The sequence below is a fragment of the Phoxinus phoxinus genome (genome assembly GCF_949152265.1).
Source record: "Phoxinus phoxinus genome assembly, chromosome: 14".
Classification (NCBI taxonomy): Eukaryota; Metazoa; Chordata; class Actinopteri; order Cypriniformes; family Leuciscidae; genus Phoxinus; species Phoxinus phoxinus.
In genome coordinates, this window is record NC_136889.1 from 22075727 (window position 1) to 22092122 (window position 16396).

Here is a 16396-nt window from a genome sequence, read left to right on the forward strand (position 1 = left end):
AACATTTTATTATGTAAGCTTTGTTACAAGGAATTACCTCGAATTACAAGGAATTTATTGTCATGTGTAGTGTTAATGTTATTTAGAAAGTCCACAAACTCGTTCTCTCAAATGATTTGGGTATGCAGAGCATTTACAGCTTATATGGACTGTGAACGTATGATCCCGCAACACTAATCAAATTGATCCAAATCCTCCCTTGTAATTGATGTAAAAAGCTAACACAATGCACTGAAACATATGGTATTTTAAAGAGCAACTAGAAGACAAATCTGGATGCATTTGGGTTGAAATTGGAAGGAAATATGGTCTTCTGTTCCTCTTTAAATCACTCCAGCCAATCAAAGGGGAGCTCTACAATACCTCTGACATATGTTTCAGGCTCATTAATCAACAGACAAATAGCAGTAATTAGTCCGATAATTAATTTGCCATCACCAGTTATTTCTCTCCTCATTGTGTCATCAAGATATGGCCCAGATGATTACAATGGGAGCTTTTTTTCTCCTTTTCTCCTTTCCTTCTTAATTTGTCTATTAGGCTAAATAATGTGACTTATGTTTTGAGATACTGGCTATCGTAGTGACAATGTCTCTTTATCGGTATGTACTGTGGTATGTCTAATAGTTATGTCGCTTGTCCAATCACAGTGTGTGTGTGTTTTCTTGCAGGGAACAATGAATCCATTCTGTGCACTGTGGGACAGCTCTATTATGTAAGTGAAAGTCAGTTTTGAAGTGTGTGTGTGTGTGTGTGTGTGTGTGTGTGTGTGTGTGTGTGTGTGTGTGTGTGTGTGTGTGTTCTGATTTGTGAAAATGAGCCTTTAATACAATAACTTCATGGGCAATAATAAATAGCTTGTTGAAATATTGAGCATTGTATCCATGGAAACATGTTTCTGCTGCTATCGAGGTGAAACAGTGGTTGACATTAGCAGTAATAGAATTTTGATCGTGTTATTGTCAGAGAATTTGATAGAAAAATATTTTGAACGGTGCCGTCAGGCTCCTCTTATCTTTTCACTCTGAAGTCAACATGAAATAAGAACTGACACAATTTTATTTTTATTAATTCCGGTTATCTGTCTTATTGGGCATGATTCAAGTAAAAAAAAAATATGTGGAATCTTGAATCAAAATGTAATAACTTGCTTCTAAGGCAAAGCAATAAAGCTTAAAATGTTGAAATTCCTCAATATTTTTCAGCATTATTGCAATTTCAGCCAAACAACTACTGGGCCAAGTAAATTAAAATAAAAAATGTTTACAATTTTTCAAAATTATTATTTAATTTTTTTTTTTAATGTTTACATTTTTTATTCATTTAAATGTTTACAATTTAGAAAATTAAATTATTCAGTTTATTATTGAGTCAAATCGTCCTCATAATTCATTATATAATATTCATATTTTATTATTTTTCCTCACTGAATGTCCTGTTTTACAAAGAAATATGGCTAGTTATGGAAGTAAATTGTATTGCAAACAGCATTTAGTGATTTTGAAAAAAAAAACTGACCTTGTATTACTCTGAGAAATACACTAAATTAGCCAGAAAGAATCCATATCTAGATGTTATTCTGCATGAGAATGCTGTCTCTCAGAATAGATCAAGGTCCAGCATATACCTCAACCCAAGACACAACCTTTAGCTTCTACAGGAAACGGAAGTGCAGTGTGAGATGGTCATTTCCACCAGTGCCCTTTTAGAGGCTGTTACTCAGTGTCACTAAACAACGGGCAAATCCCCAAACACCGTGAGGCATTACATGTGGCCCAGCCGCAATCATTTTATAGTTGGAGAAAATTATATGAGGGGATACATTGAGAAGTATTGAAGTATGTATATACACTACCATTCAAAAGTTTAGGGTCAGAATTTAGGTAACACTTTACTTAAAGCTGTCACGATTCTGTTGTGTTTCTGTTTAATTTTCAGGGACTTGTTATCGTCATTTCCTGTGTTTCCTTTCTGTTTTTGTTCTATTGTCATAAGCCCTATTCGGACTGTAATTGTTTCTCATGGGGTCGTGAGGTATTTTTTCACTATTTACATGGGCTAGTCAGTGATTTTATTGCCGTCCGAATCCAAAATGTCAGTGTTTTTCACCGACCACCTGCATAAAAAAATCCCCGGCCGAAGTACTTACTTTTTTTTGACAAACACCAAGGTCGTACCGTACGGTAATTAAATTGCCCTCTGAATCCACATCACTGAGTTTACAAGAAGAGATCAATTAAAAATTCTCTGTTTAAATCCTTTTTGACCACTGCCGAGCACCGTACGTGAGCTGTTGCGCTTCGCTGTAATCAGGATGCATTTCAAAGACCAAGCCTACGCTTTTATTACTGAAATGTTGGAAAGTATTTACAAGAACAACATTTCATCACCGCTCAAAAGAGAAAGAGAAGAAAAGTAAACATTTAAAAATGGGCCGTTACGGCAGCAATTGTATACAAAATATCTGAAAATATAAACCAATGAGCTTTATGTTTACCTCATATAAATAAGAGGCTGTATTAACTTATTTCCATTCGTTTCCACATTTCTAAAATTACATATATCATTTTGAGATAAAAAGGCAGAAAACCATATTAACTATAGCTATCTTCCTATTTTTAAATAGGAGACTTAAACAATCAAATACTAATTAGCTGATTATGTTCCTATTATGAAATTACATGGTTATACATTATAATTACATTGGACTTATTGTTATTATTTCAAGCATATGACATTTGAAAAAAATCGCCATCCGAATGCATGAGTTTTATCACTGAGGTGCCATTCAAATGTATTTTTAACGGACGTCCACATGAGAAACAGTTCCCGTCCGGACAGGGCTATAGTTACTCATTGTTTCATTGATTACTCGCACCTGTTCCTCATTTGTTTATGTATATAATGCCCTCAGTTCTGTTAACTCATAGTCTGGTGTTATTTGTGTATTGTGCACACTGTCGCGTTGCCTACTCATTGTTTTGGATTACTCTTTGTTGGATTCTACTCTTTTGTTTTGTTAAATAAACTTAACCTGCTTTAGATCCGCTTCTCCTCGCCTCATCTTCATCCTCAGCCAGTCGTGATAAAAGCTTTTATGTATAATGCATTCATAATGTACATTATAATGCATTATATCATATTTTCATAAATAATTAACCAAAGTTCAGATGCAATATATTTGGAGATTACTTGTTACATCTGAAAATGGTTGTTTGTCATGTGTTCTAATTCATTATACTTTCTAAAGGTGTAACAATGAATATCAGTATTATAACTGTGGTTACAATTATTAATGTGATCATACAATGCGTTATAAGGAATACTTAATGCATTAAAATATGTTTAATGCATTATATAAAGCCTTTAAGTAAAGTGTTAACCAGAAAGAGATTCTTTTATTTAGCAAGGATGCATTATAAACTCATCAAAAGTTAAAATATAATTTATAATGTTATAATTTCTGTTTCATATAAATGCTGTTCTTTTGAAATTTCTATTTATCAAAAAATCCTGTAGAAGAAAAGAGTAATAATGCTGAAAATTCAGCTTTTTCATCATGGGAATAAATATATTTTACAATATATAAATGAAGAAAGCTGTTATTTTACATTTAATCATTTAGACTTTGTAGACTAAAGACTTTGTAAAAAAATACAATAAAATAAACATTACTGGTTTTACTGCATTTTGACTAAATAAAAACCTTCTTTCAAAAACCTCCAAACTTATGAATGGTAGTGAACCTGATAAATTATATATAAGTTAAAAACAGTGAATTTTATTTATTTATTCTTCTTTCTAGAGGACTGTAGTTAGAGCATAACTGTATTGGTGGCTCGTTTCTTTTTTGTTTTTGAGATTTGGCATTGAGAAGTTGTTTTCTCCAGTGAATATTTAGTTATTTTATCAAAGGCATATAGTTTTGATGCTTCATTGATCGATCCTTATTTAGGATTTAACCGAAAATGTAACCGAAAATTCAGGTCTTTAACCCACTAATCTAACGCCACCAAAGCAGCTTCTCTGTCAGCACCATGAGACATCTCTTTGTCTAGAATAACTGTTGTGTGGTGGATTTTGAGAATCTAATATTCTCTATTGTCACTTGTGCTTGTGACTACAGCTCTGAGACCCTCTTCAGAGACCTTGAGTCTCGTCTTTGCTTTTCATCCGAGTCCATTTGGATTTGGCAGCCTTTCCCCCTTTTGTTCCTCAGCGTGCAATTAATAAAGCACGTATTTCTTTCGGCCAGGCTGTGTTGGTGACAGGTTCTAAGGAATGGATGTTTTCTAGAAATGAGAGTCAGGTTTGGTCACACTGAAATATATGTAGCACTAACAAGTTCAACTTACATTAGTAATTAGTACTGTATGTACCATGCCATGTGCTCTTATTTTTCCTCCATGGTCTTTTTTTGGCTCAGAAAAGCACTAAAGAAAAACGGTAACACTTTATTTTGATGGTCCCAACTGTTGATTATAAGTAACTTTGCAACTACATGTCAACTAACTCTCATTAGTAGACTGTTTGCTTAATATCTGCTAACTCTATTGTGATGGTCCTCCAACAGACATTCTACTGACTATAAGTAACTTTACAAATACATGTCAACTTATTCTAACACCAACTAATACTCTGATGAGAGTAGGTTCAACGTTACTTATAGGCAACAGAATGTGTTAAAGAGACCATCATAATAAAGTGAAACCAATACGATAAAAGTAGTTATGATCTGAGTATTTAAAGGGATACTTCACCCAAAAATTACAAATCTGTTATGATATACTCTCATTTCATTCCAAACCTGTATGACTTTTGTTTTTCTGTGGAACACAAAAGACCCATACAATGAAAGTAAATGGGGTCCAAAGAAAATTGACAAAAATTCTAAATATTTTTTTTGTTCTCTGCAGAAGTAAATCACACAGGGTTGGAACAACATGCGAGTGACTAAATGATGATAGACTTTTCATTTTTTTAGGCGAACTATTCCTTTAACACGCATTATCGTGTTAATTCGGGTTGTTTTGTTATATGATCTTTCTCAATAATTACATGATATCTGTATAGTTCCAGTTATTTAATTATTTTAGTCCTGTCTGGTCCATGCTGCAAATTGAAAATGGCTCCTATTTAATCTTAATCATCTTCAAATATGAAAATTACACGGTGCTTCAGAAGCGAAATGAGCAAGTATGAGCCAGGCCTCTCTGTGCGGTGACCGATAGGAACACAGAGAAATCGTATTTACCAAATTCAATTTTCATTGAATGAAGAGGCCACCCGAGTCTGCCCCCTTGAGTGTAATTTGAGCCACTGGAATGGATTTTAGCCCCGTGGTATTATTATAGACGGCTTATAAAGAGGGAGGGGTCTCTGCCCTGAAACGCTCAGGCGTATAAACAAGCTTCATATTTGCTATATATATAAAAAAAAAAAAAGAGCCGCTCTTATTGGGCTCAAATAATGCGGATTTCATGCCTATTCATGATATATTTAAATACATTTGCTGTTGAGTTTAGTCTCTAATCTGTTTGCATGATTATTTATGTGGACGCATGTTCATTAATAAATGTGTTCGTTAACGTGTTTACTCTTCGCACCAAATCAAAATTGGCCTGTGCAGGCAAACAATTACGGAACACAAATGCACAACTCTATCAGCTCCCTCTGCCATGATTGTGCATATTTTGAGGTGCAATTTTAATTAGCCCCGAGAGATTTTCTCAAACAACGTGGGGAAACAGCTGCTGATTTTGATGACATTCATATCATAACTTCTGCGCCTTTCTTCTTGGAAGTCATTATGCACATTCGCTAGCGTATACGAGCTCAGCGAGAGTGAGAAAGCTCATCTTTTTTCGCCCTCTGATATCACGAGGTTCACGCAGAGTGGAACCTTTAGAGGAATAATTCAGACAAAAATGACAATAATGTCATCATTTGCTCACTCTAGTGTTGTTCTAAACCTTTCTTCCTTGTGTGGACAGAAAAAAATAGGATTTTTGTGCGGGTGACTGAACCTGTGAAGCTTCAAAAAGGACACAAAAGCATCAAAAGATGCTATTATAAAAATAGTCAGTACCAGTATATTCCATGTTCTGAAAAAATTGCTTTTGTGTGGAATTCAAACTGAAATGTTAGTCGTTATTCATAAAACGTCTTATCTGCCCAAAGTCCTAGAAGTGTTCATGAGAGAAATAGTGATCTGTGAATGAGTTGTTCATTTGAATTGAATCTTTTCAGTGAATCATTTCACTTCAATCCAGTTCACAAAGCCGGTCTAAATGATTTGGATATGAACCAGACTGATCTGATTCTTGATTTTGACTCACTGACTCCGGGTTGAGGTGGTTAACAGCTCACTGGAGAGGAAGATTATAAGTGAATAACAACTTAAATTCTGGTCTGTTCTTCACACAAAAGTGTATGACTCCAAAAAAAATGTAAATATAGTGTAACATTTTTATGGTTGACTTTTATGGTGCTTCTACATCCTTTAAAAAAGCTTTCATTGTAATTAAAATAAACAGGAACAGCACCATTTAATGTTTTTGTTTGTGTGTGTGTGTGTGTGTTCCATGAAAGAAAGTCATATACAGATTTGGAAAAACATGAGATTGGAGGACAAACTGAAGTTAAACTGTGTATGGACTCGATTGCTCATTCATGTAGACTTGAATGCATGTTGTTGATGCCATTAACACTGTATTTGTGCAGAAAAACAATGATGTTCATTTTGCAAGAGAATACTCTTGTAGGCACACAAAGATCTATCTATCTATCTATCTATCTATCTATCTATCTATCTATCTATCTATCTATCTATCTATCTATCTATCTATCTATCTATCTATCTATCTATCTATCTATCTGGCATTGCATTTTTTCCACGTTATTTTATAAATATTATGACCTTACCTTGATTGGGAAAGTACATTGAATAATTGTAGTTTATACTTTAAACAATTAATTTGTGACATTACAAGATTAAACTAAGAAATGATAAGAAAAAAAAAAAGGTTTTATTTTCATGCATCCTAGAATTTTATATAAAAAAAATATTCATGGTAAATTTAAAGGCATCTAAATGCATAACATGCTTGGAAATGATCATGGCATAATATATGTTTCATGCATAATTCAATGAAGTATTACCTTTAAAAAGTAGTGCCATTTTTGATGTTCTGCCTGCTGAAGATATAGTCTCAAGCAGTCGTCACATCTTGAAGAAAATTGACAGGCATCCGGATGAGTTATTAAAAACGAACTGCATGTTTAGTGCTATGCAACATAGATGCTTGCATGATTTAAGTTCATAAAAATGGTCAATAAGTTTGTTATATATGTGATATCTACATCATTTCCTTGATTTTGGAATCATAAAAGACATCAGTTAGTGATCATTTTATGTTGTATTTTTGTCAGGTGTCCAATGCTACTTTTTTTCCATACAAAATTGAATTAAGTGTAATGCTGAGTTGCTTTGTGAAGTGCCTTTAAAGGATTATTGTTAGACTCGAGGCTTATGTATAAAATGAACAGTCCAAAAATAACCACAAAACAGACATGAATAGACCCGTGATTTCAACATTCCGGCAGTTTAAAGCACACATCCTATATTAAGTGAATTACTGCCAGTAACCTGGCATCCTAACAGTACAATTGTTATAAAATATAAAGGATTATTATTAAATAATCATAAGAATAAGACAAGATCGTTTTTTTGTTTTTTTATAACTATTCTAAATAAAGCCTCAAATAACAAACTTGTGGTCAAATCTGTTTAGTGTTATTCTGCTACCCTAAATGTAGTGGTTCAGTACCATGGACAGCGCCACGGTTCGGCTATTTAAAGTCATTAGTTCCTCCTCGTACAATTGCCTAGAAACTGAGTCTATCTTGAGCCTAGCGTAATTCATACACCCACAGACTCCTCCACAGACTGTGTGTCTTTCAAATTCCACCCAGACCGGAAGAGCCAAGTGAGTAACTAGAGAACAGATGCAACTAAACGGACAATAAATTGGCTTCTCTCTGGTAGAAAATATATTCAACTTCCAATTCCAATGATGATAACGTAACGTTGCTTCTATAATGTCATATAGTCAATGATTGGATGAATTGACCACATATTGAGTGGATCAAATCATAGAGGTTTGCTGACATGGTAACCCACAGTGATCCATTCCACAATGTCCTGATAAATGCCTGGAGTCAGTGGCTATTGGCTTGCTGTCTATGCAGTTAGACAGGACAGGGCCACACTTCGTCTTCCATGAGCGAATCAATCCAGCCTGATTTATGTTGTACACAGCTAAATATGATTCAAAACTGAGGGTCATTTGGTATGCATGCGATGCTTCTGGATCATTAGTTAATGTGCATTTCAGGTACTTGGAAATGTCATGAAATTTTTTAACGAATCATACATTTTCATATATGAATATATATGAACTACAGATATGCTATCATATAATGCCCTTTACTCACTTTTAATGAAAGTTATTATGCATGCTATCCATGCATATGAAAAAGGGTGAGTTTTAAAGCTTAATTAAACCTTGAAAAGAGCCCTATTGCTGCGGTTTAATTATGTAGATGTGCAGAGACAAAATCCTCCATAGTCTTTCTCAGGGAAGAGTTATAAGGGTGTCATGTTATACAGCCTCTGGAAAAGGGCTGTATTTGTTATGCATCGTTTGGAGGCACTCCAATTCAATGTTGCTTTTATATTACACTAGTTACTTATCAACTGGTTAATCATAGTATAGTGTTTAGAACTACAGTGTTGACTAACTGATTTTGTTATATCAGAAGTTCAGATATGAATATTTTACTGCACATAAACAATGTAATCAAACATTGATCAGTTAAGTAAATACAAAACCTAATGCTGTTTATCAGCTTATTTTCCCCTTTTAAATTATTTATTATCAAGCTAAATTGTAAGATATATCAGCCTGCGATCTTTAGATGTAACCACAGCAATATCAACCGAGATGTGTAAGCATTAATAAATAGGTGAGATGTCTATTCTATCATTTTGCTAGCCAGAGAAGGAGAAATTGGCTTCTACCATCCAGTCAGTTTTCACGGGGTGGTTAACAGTTCCGCTCGTTTTTTCCCTGACGTTTACGTCTCGGAGAAAGAATATTGCGAAAACAAAAGCTATAAAATTGGATGAACTTAAGATATTTACGGATACATGCCGTAACCAGGATGAACGAACAAGAAAAGGGGACTATTTCTGAGGCATCTCCCCCCTCCGCTGTAGCGCGAGGCAGGAGGCAAGAGAGTATCAATCTGATGCCGTCCGCCGTTTCTAGGCTGATTTTTTCCCTCAGGAAAGCGTCCAAAAGGCGCTAATTACTAAAGCGAGTGGAAATACACACCGATAGAGAGAGATAAGAGAAAGCTGTATCAGAACGTGAGGACCAGCGTCAAAGGGAACCACAGGTTCGGGTTTATTTTGCTCTGTGTGGTGTGAGTGTATCTGTGAGCAGTGAGTCGTTCAGCGCCACAGAAAGAGCCTTCAGCCAGCGCTTCAGTCGCACTCAATACGATCTGCACTAAAATTGTGTTTACTTTCTGTCGCTTAAGTAAGAGTCGAGTGGGTGAGATGAGAGAGCACTGTTGAGAATTCCGAGCGACGGATTCACAGAGGGAAAAAAAGCTTGTTAAAGCGATCTAATCTTCTGTGTGTTGTGTAGGAACGATTCTTGGGGCAGCTGGAGCTCTAAAGGATGCAGAACTGTGCTCACCGATGCATCCCACACCAAATGCTTATGTGATCGGGTATCTACCTTCGCCATTTTGGCTCAACAACCCAGAGAAATAGTAAGTATTGGAATTGACTTCTACGGGGGATCACCAGAGATGCTGTATTGATTGAAGTGCGTGTGTGGTTTTCAAAGTGATATTTAATAACTGACTTCAATTATGTCATATTTGATTAAGATAGAAATCTACCTGTGCAAAGCTTGTGTGTGTGTGTGTGTGTGTGTGTGTGTGTGTGTGAGAGAGAGAGAGCTCAGAATCTCCTGTGATTCATTTCTATTAAATTATTTATTAATAGACTAATATATATATATATATATATATATATATATATATATATATATATATATATATATTATATATATATATATATGTGTGTGTGTGTGTGTGTGTGTGTGTGTGTGTGTGTGTGTGTATGCATGTATGTATATTATATATAGTTAATATTTTAACTATGGTTTCACAATCTATTTAAGCTTCCCTCTTCACATATTGATGTAACCTGAGGGTAAACAACTATCATGACTATCATAATCTCCATTTTGCCTTTCCTAAATGTTGCTCAAAGCATTTTGATATGTTCATGTTTTAGATGGCATCTGCTGTAGCCTCTTCATCAGTGAGATTAAATTAGCTATTTATATGAATACAATAATTCTTAGCGTTGAGATGGTATGCAGATATTCCTGGATTGTGCAAATAAATTATGGCTTTCGTATTATGTAATCATGGCTTCATCCTCTTATTTAAGTTCCCCGTCTCATTGATGCAGATTAATGTAACCGTATAATATTAATCTACCTTTTACAGTACCTTTGCTAAATATTGCTCATAGCATTTGGATAAGCTTCACATTTGAGATACAATGCCATCAGCTGTGGTCTCTTTACTAGTAGATTCAGCAGACAGCAAAACATGGCTGTTTTATTCTACAGAGCAAGAGGCAGCCATTTTTTCTCTGCCCATGTGACCAGTCAGTGAATAAATGGCTCCCGTGTGAAAATGATGGTGTTGTCTGCGTCTCCGTGATGCAGCAGGGGCAAAGTTTGATAACTCCTATCATTGCAATGCACGGCTGATATGTCACAATGACTTGTGACTCCTGGGAGCTGGATTGAGGGGGTTGTCAGATGGAATTCTGGGGGAAAAGACATAAATAAATGAACTAGCTGGGATATGCACTACCATGGCTTAGTTAAGGCCCGTGAACCTAATACAAGCAACTATTTAAGATGATAGGTAGTCATATATAGGCATATATATGTATGTGTACACAATATATGTGCACACAATATGTTCTATGATTCTAAATTGTGCTCAAAATGATGGTCAGCTTCCAGTGATGCATGTTTTAACATCATTTAAACACCAAAACGAGAGACATTATAGGGGCCGAGACAGTCCAGCCGTAAACAAATAAATAGGAGAAATTGTAACGCATCAATATGTCAGCAAAACTCCCTCCTTAGTTTAAAGAGCCAATTGCATTTTTGATAGACAAATGAAAGTCCTCCACCCTACTTTTAAAGCCCCTATCACCCTTTTCATTGAAGCATTTTATTTGTTTGTTTGTTCACTCTTGAATGCAAATACCACTAAAAACACCACTATTGTCCATTATTTGAACTACAGAATTTATGGGACCATTGTTGTAATATTTTATTGTGAAACATAATGTGTCATAGTTCTAATGTGATAATAATATGTTATTTGAATGTAACTCTGACATTCCATTTCGGAGGTTTTCCAATTCAAGGTGTTGTACTTGCATTACTGGAAATACCCACCAAATGACCTCAAAGTGGACTGGTTTGGCTTAAAAGAGATTGTTACGTATTTGAGTTAATTATGGATTGTGACATTAAGCACTCACCTGTTGATAATGGACACTATTAATTTGAATGGGGGCAAAACACCTTTTATTTATGTGAAGGGGAGATTGAATGGGGACAAATGAATTAGAGACCAAAAAAAGCTTGTGCTTCAATCCTCTGAATTTGTGCAGTATAAATGGCTGTGCTGCAACAAGCCAGTGCGCTGTAATGTGCTTTATTACAAGGCACTGAAATGGGCCTTTATTAGTGGTACATGGGTTTGAAAATCGCTCACTGAAGCTCTTGTGTGCCATTCTCAGGCTATGGAGTACTCAGGGGTTCCATCTGTGACACTAATAGTGGGCTGTGGTCTGTCCTGTCTGGCCTTGATCACACTGACCGTGGTGTATGGTATTCTATGGAGGTAAGTGCATTGATGTACAAGGCGTATTACAAAATAACGCCAGTGCACTTTTGGAGGAATGCAACTTTGATATGCCCTTTCTTTTCAGGTACATCAGGTCCGAGAGATCAATCATTCTGATCAATTTCTGCCTTTCAATCATCTGCTCCAACATCCTGATACTAGTTGGACAGACGCAGACACATAATGCGGTAAATATTTCAATTGTATCCACCTCTAATGTGTTTTACTCTGATATTGCCAGATTAGGTTGAAAATGCGATGAAGGCCACCAAGCATTTACTGTGAATTTGAGCGTCGATTTGTACTTGAACAAAATGTCCACTCTGGATTCTCATGTTTATTTTCTCGGCTTGCGTGTGCGTGTGGGCTGATTTTGTAAGCTTGTCTTGCCAGACAGCTTCTCTGCACTGATGTTATGTCGATCTAGACGTTTACGGGTTTATAATGTAAACGAAACATTGGTTTTACTTAATACTGATGAAGAACTTTCTCTCTGCTGTTTGTATATCATACCACCCCGCCAGATTGTTTTAATTCCTCTATTTTGAGGCATTGTGACTCACTTAAATTCAAGCTGGCTGGCCTAATTTTTTCTGAAGTGACCTACCTACCTATCCAGATGTTCGAGTTTTTGTGTGGTGAGCTGCATATTCTGTTATACGCTGTTGTGTTTGTATAAACAAATTGCATTCTTTTCTTGTTGTACGCATTTATGTACAGTACATATATTTTCAGTTTAGGTTAATTGAGCAAATTTCTGGTAAATGAATCACTTTTTGTTATAGGGTCATTTAAACTGAACCCAAAAGAGCCAGGTGCTTTTTTTTAAAGGCATCTATTTAGCAGTATTTTAAGCCCAAGTCATGATACCACTGATGTTGGATTTTATCTCTGTATTGCAGATTTGAAATATGTAAGACATTAGCCTATACGGTTGAAATGGTTTCCTCTGTGCATTCATAAAAGCATGAGCTTCTTTTCAGCATTGTTTATCAGTACACTAGATTATATTTGAGTCTTAAATGAGTACTCGGCAAGCCATGGCAGTTATTTTTAGCAAGTGAGTACATCGCTCTGTGTCCAATGCCAAGGAGAAATGATGATGATGATGCCTCTATGTTAAGAGCCACTAAATACATTAGCCAGAATCCAGCTGGCTTTAGTCTGAATTATACAACGCAAATGCAAAATGGACGGACGCAGGTACGAGACCAGAGAGATTGTGTCCATGTAAACCACAAATAGAATAGACATGTGACTGTGAACTTTTTTGCTCTTGCGTTTGTAATTCCACGTACAAGACAAAAAGTTTTGCGCTTTGAATTATTGACGTTGTTACATGCTGCGGTTTCATAGTTCTCGCTGAGATGAGTGAGTTTTGACGTCACGATCTAAACTATCCTTACCTCTTTCCAAGTGATCGGCTTCCCTAAAGACTAAACGGTCTTTCATCATCAGTTTTATTTAGTTGAGTGAATTTTTTTGGTGGGGTTCAGTTAACACTAGAAGTGCCAGAATTCCGTAACTACTGGAACTGCCACAAGCGGTCATTTTGACCGCTAGATTCCAAACTCTATATCTTTAATGATAAATACCCAATTGAGAGATTAATGCATTTTTTGTATTAGGATATCTTTTAAAAACAAAACAACACCAAACTGTACATTTAAACAAGTTTAATTATACATTTATAAATAATAATATCATTAGTAGCCTACCGGAATTATCGCATATTCACAACAGTTAGGCTATATTTCCATATCCATTCAACATAACTCAGAACAAGATAATAACAACTAAAAGTTATCTTATTTAATTATAAAACATTTTATTTTAATATAATAACAGAGAAATAGTCTAATAACTCATATATAGGCCTAATAGAGAATATCTACGTAAATAGATAACGTAGTCGGGTATTATTAGCCTATTTCTGATCAACAAATTTAATCTAATATACTTTTTGTTTGTAGAAATGAGCATATATGCAAACACTCAGGACCGCTACTGACCTTTTCTGTTGACAGTGAGAGAGACAAAGGTCAACCGCGGGAAATTTAACAAAAGAATACCGCAAAATTCAGTGCGGTCTATGGCTGAAATAGGTAAATATGTTTATTTGGGTTTTTTTTGCCTTATGTGTAATTTATATGAAAAACATTTTAAATGAAAATACAGGCATTTTTAGGAAAAGTCAGGTACCAGGAGGATTTTATAAATTTTTATTAAAATTAAAGTTATTGCAGATATAAAATTCAAAACGGTCAAAATGACTGTCATGGCCGTTCTAGTGTTAAGGAAGCTGGGATACTTTATACTCACTGATACGAGTATCAAAAAGATTCAATTATTTGCCAGACTTAAACTGAAGTTCATCCTGTTTGTGATGATGATTAGTAGATATGCATCACAGTAAAGTTGAAGAAAAAGTCCCTCAGTGTTCACAGTCCAAATGGCTCAGTTATATAACAGCCTCTCTGCAATATCCAGAGCCCACGTGAATCTGAACATTTGTTGTGAATGGAACGTCTAAATTTCTGGATCCAGGTAGGGTGAAAGCATTTTAAAGCTCTTTACGTGTCTGCAATTCATTTTAAATAGGACTAAATAGGCTCCCAGCTAGATGGCAACGCTAAATGATTTCTTTTTTTCCAGCTCATTGTGAGGAGATTGTGTATATAAGTCATTCAAGATGTAATTATAAGATGCAGATCCTGATCAGTAGATCCTAGAGTCAAATTTTCTCACATTCACCATTTCAAATTCAACATCAGGGATGATTGGATATGGGAAATTGCAGAACTTGGGAAGAACAAAGATTAATTATTCACTCTCACGCTTACAAATGACGCTCATTTGCCCTCGTTTGAGTAAACAAGATAAAAGAGGTTGATTTCTCACTGCTTACAAGCTTGTCAGGTCTAGCACAGCTGGTGGTTTTTGGTTATCATCAGAGGAGGGTTTACACAGAGTGGAACGTTATTCCTACGCTGCCCACACAGATAGGGCTTCTGAGTGAGTCAACGCTGCTGCGGGAATAACACATTACTCAGTCACACAGTCAGACATTTCAGCGCAGTCTCAGGCAGCACCATGAGCTTTTTCCAATTCTAATTCTAACGAGCGTTCTGGGATGGAAGTCAATTCCCAAGGTTAAAACAAATGAATTTCCTGTTACATTAAACTGATCAAAAGAAGCCGTTGACTGTAGCTCTGTTCCATCACCTGGTGAGATGCTTCACTGGCTTTCTTCTGACTGCACCATGTATATGGGTTATAAAAGCGTTCCTTTAGCGTTCCAACTTAAAATACTTGAATTAAACTGGCTTTATTTGTTCTATAAAACATTTTAAAAGACCATTGATTTTTTTTAATAGTAATGCTGCTTGAAATTATTTGAATTATTTACTATTTAATAAGATAAATCAAATCAAATGTGATATAAAAAAAAAGAAAAAAAAGAAACGCATTCTAAATTAAGCAGTAGTATTTAGACCAAAAAATAAAACTTTTAACAATATTTTTAAATAGACCAAATAAATCCGGTAACACTTTACAATAAGGTTTTATTAGTTAGCATTAGGTAACAACATTAGTTAACATGCACTAATAATATACTGCACTTCTACAGCATTTATTAATGTTTGTTAATGTTCATTTCAAGATTTACTAATACATTATTAAAATCAAATGTTGTATTTTGTTAACATTAGTTAATGCACTGTGAATTAACATTAACAAAGATTAACACATACAGTAAAAATGTATTGCTCATTGTTAATGTAGGCTAAGTTAATACATTAATGTTAACAAATTAAACCTTATTGAAAGTGTCATCATAAATCCGAATCAGACATGTGCTTAGGACACCGACATCTGTACAAAAAACAGTCTAATACAAGTCATAGTTTTCAAAATCTTCATATTTATTTAAACCGCAATACTTCTTTAGGTATAGATCCGTTGCAAGACAGACATCTGTGTTCAAATAATAAATATATGGATTTTTAAGGAAGACTGCAGGAATGTATTATCTCCATTTTTATTTTATTTTAGAGACTCGATAATTCTAAAATAATTTTTGAAACAATGAAAACAAAGTTTAATTTCTCTTCACTTTTATGAATGTAAAACTGTGCAAAGAAAAAATAAATTAGTCAATTACTCAATAATTAATTATTGAATATTTTTTCTTTGCATAGAATTACACTCACAATGACTGTTTACGTGTGCACCAATAATGCGGGGTTTTTTTTGTACAATAATCAAAGTAAGGACTTACTTGCATGACGCAAGCAAAACTATTTACTTTTCATTATTCTGATTATTGACTAAGAAGTGTGTTAATTTTAACGCCATTCTGTACATACCC

General features: G+C 34.9%; 1 protein-coding gene across 7 annotated transcripts in view; it reads left to right on the plus strand.

The window, feature by feature from the left end:
• Positions 1–16396, plus strand: part of adgrb3 (adhesion G protein-coupled receptor B3) — a 186682-nt gene that overhangs the window by 131661 nt on the left and 38625 nt on the right. For all 7 annotated transcript variants that reach the window (XM_079634606.1, XM_079634605.1, XM_079634608.1 and 4 more), the window contains 4 exons: positions 672–715; positions 9717–9843; positions 11918–12021; positions 12110–12212. In XM_079634606.1, coding sequence (XP_079490732.1) covers positions 672–715; positions 9717–9843; positions 11918–12021; positions 12110–12212 — 378 coding nt within the window. The remainder of the gene's footprint in view (positions 1–671; positions 716–9716; positions 9844–11917; positions 12022–12109; positions 12213–16396) is intronic.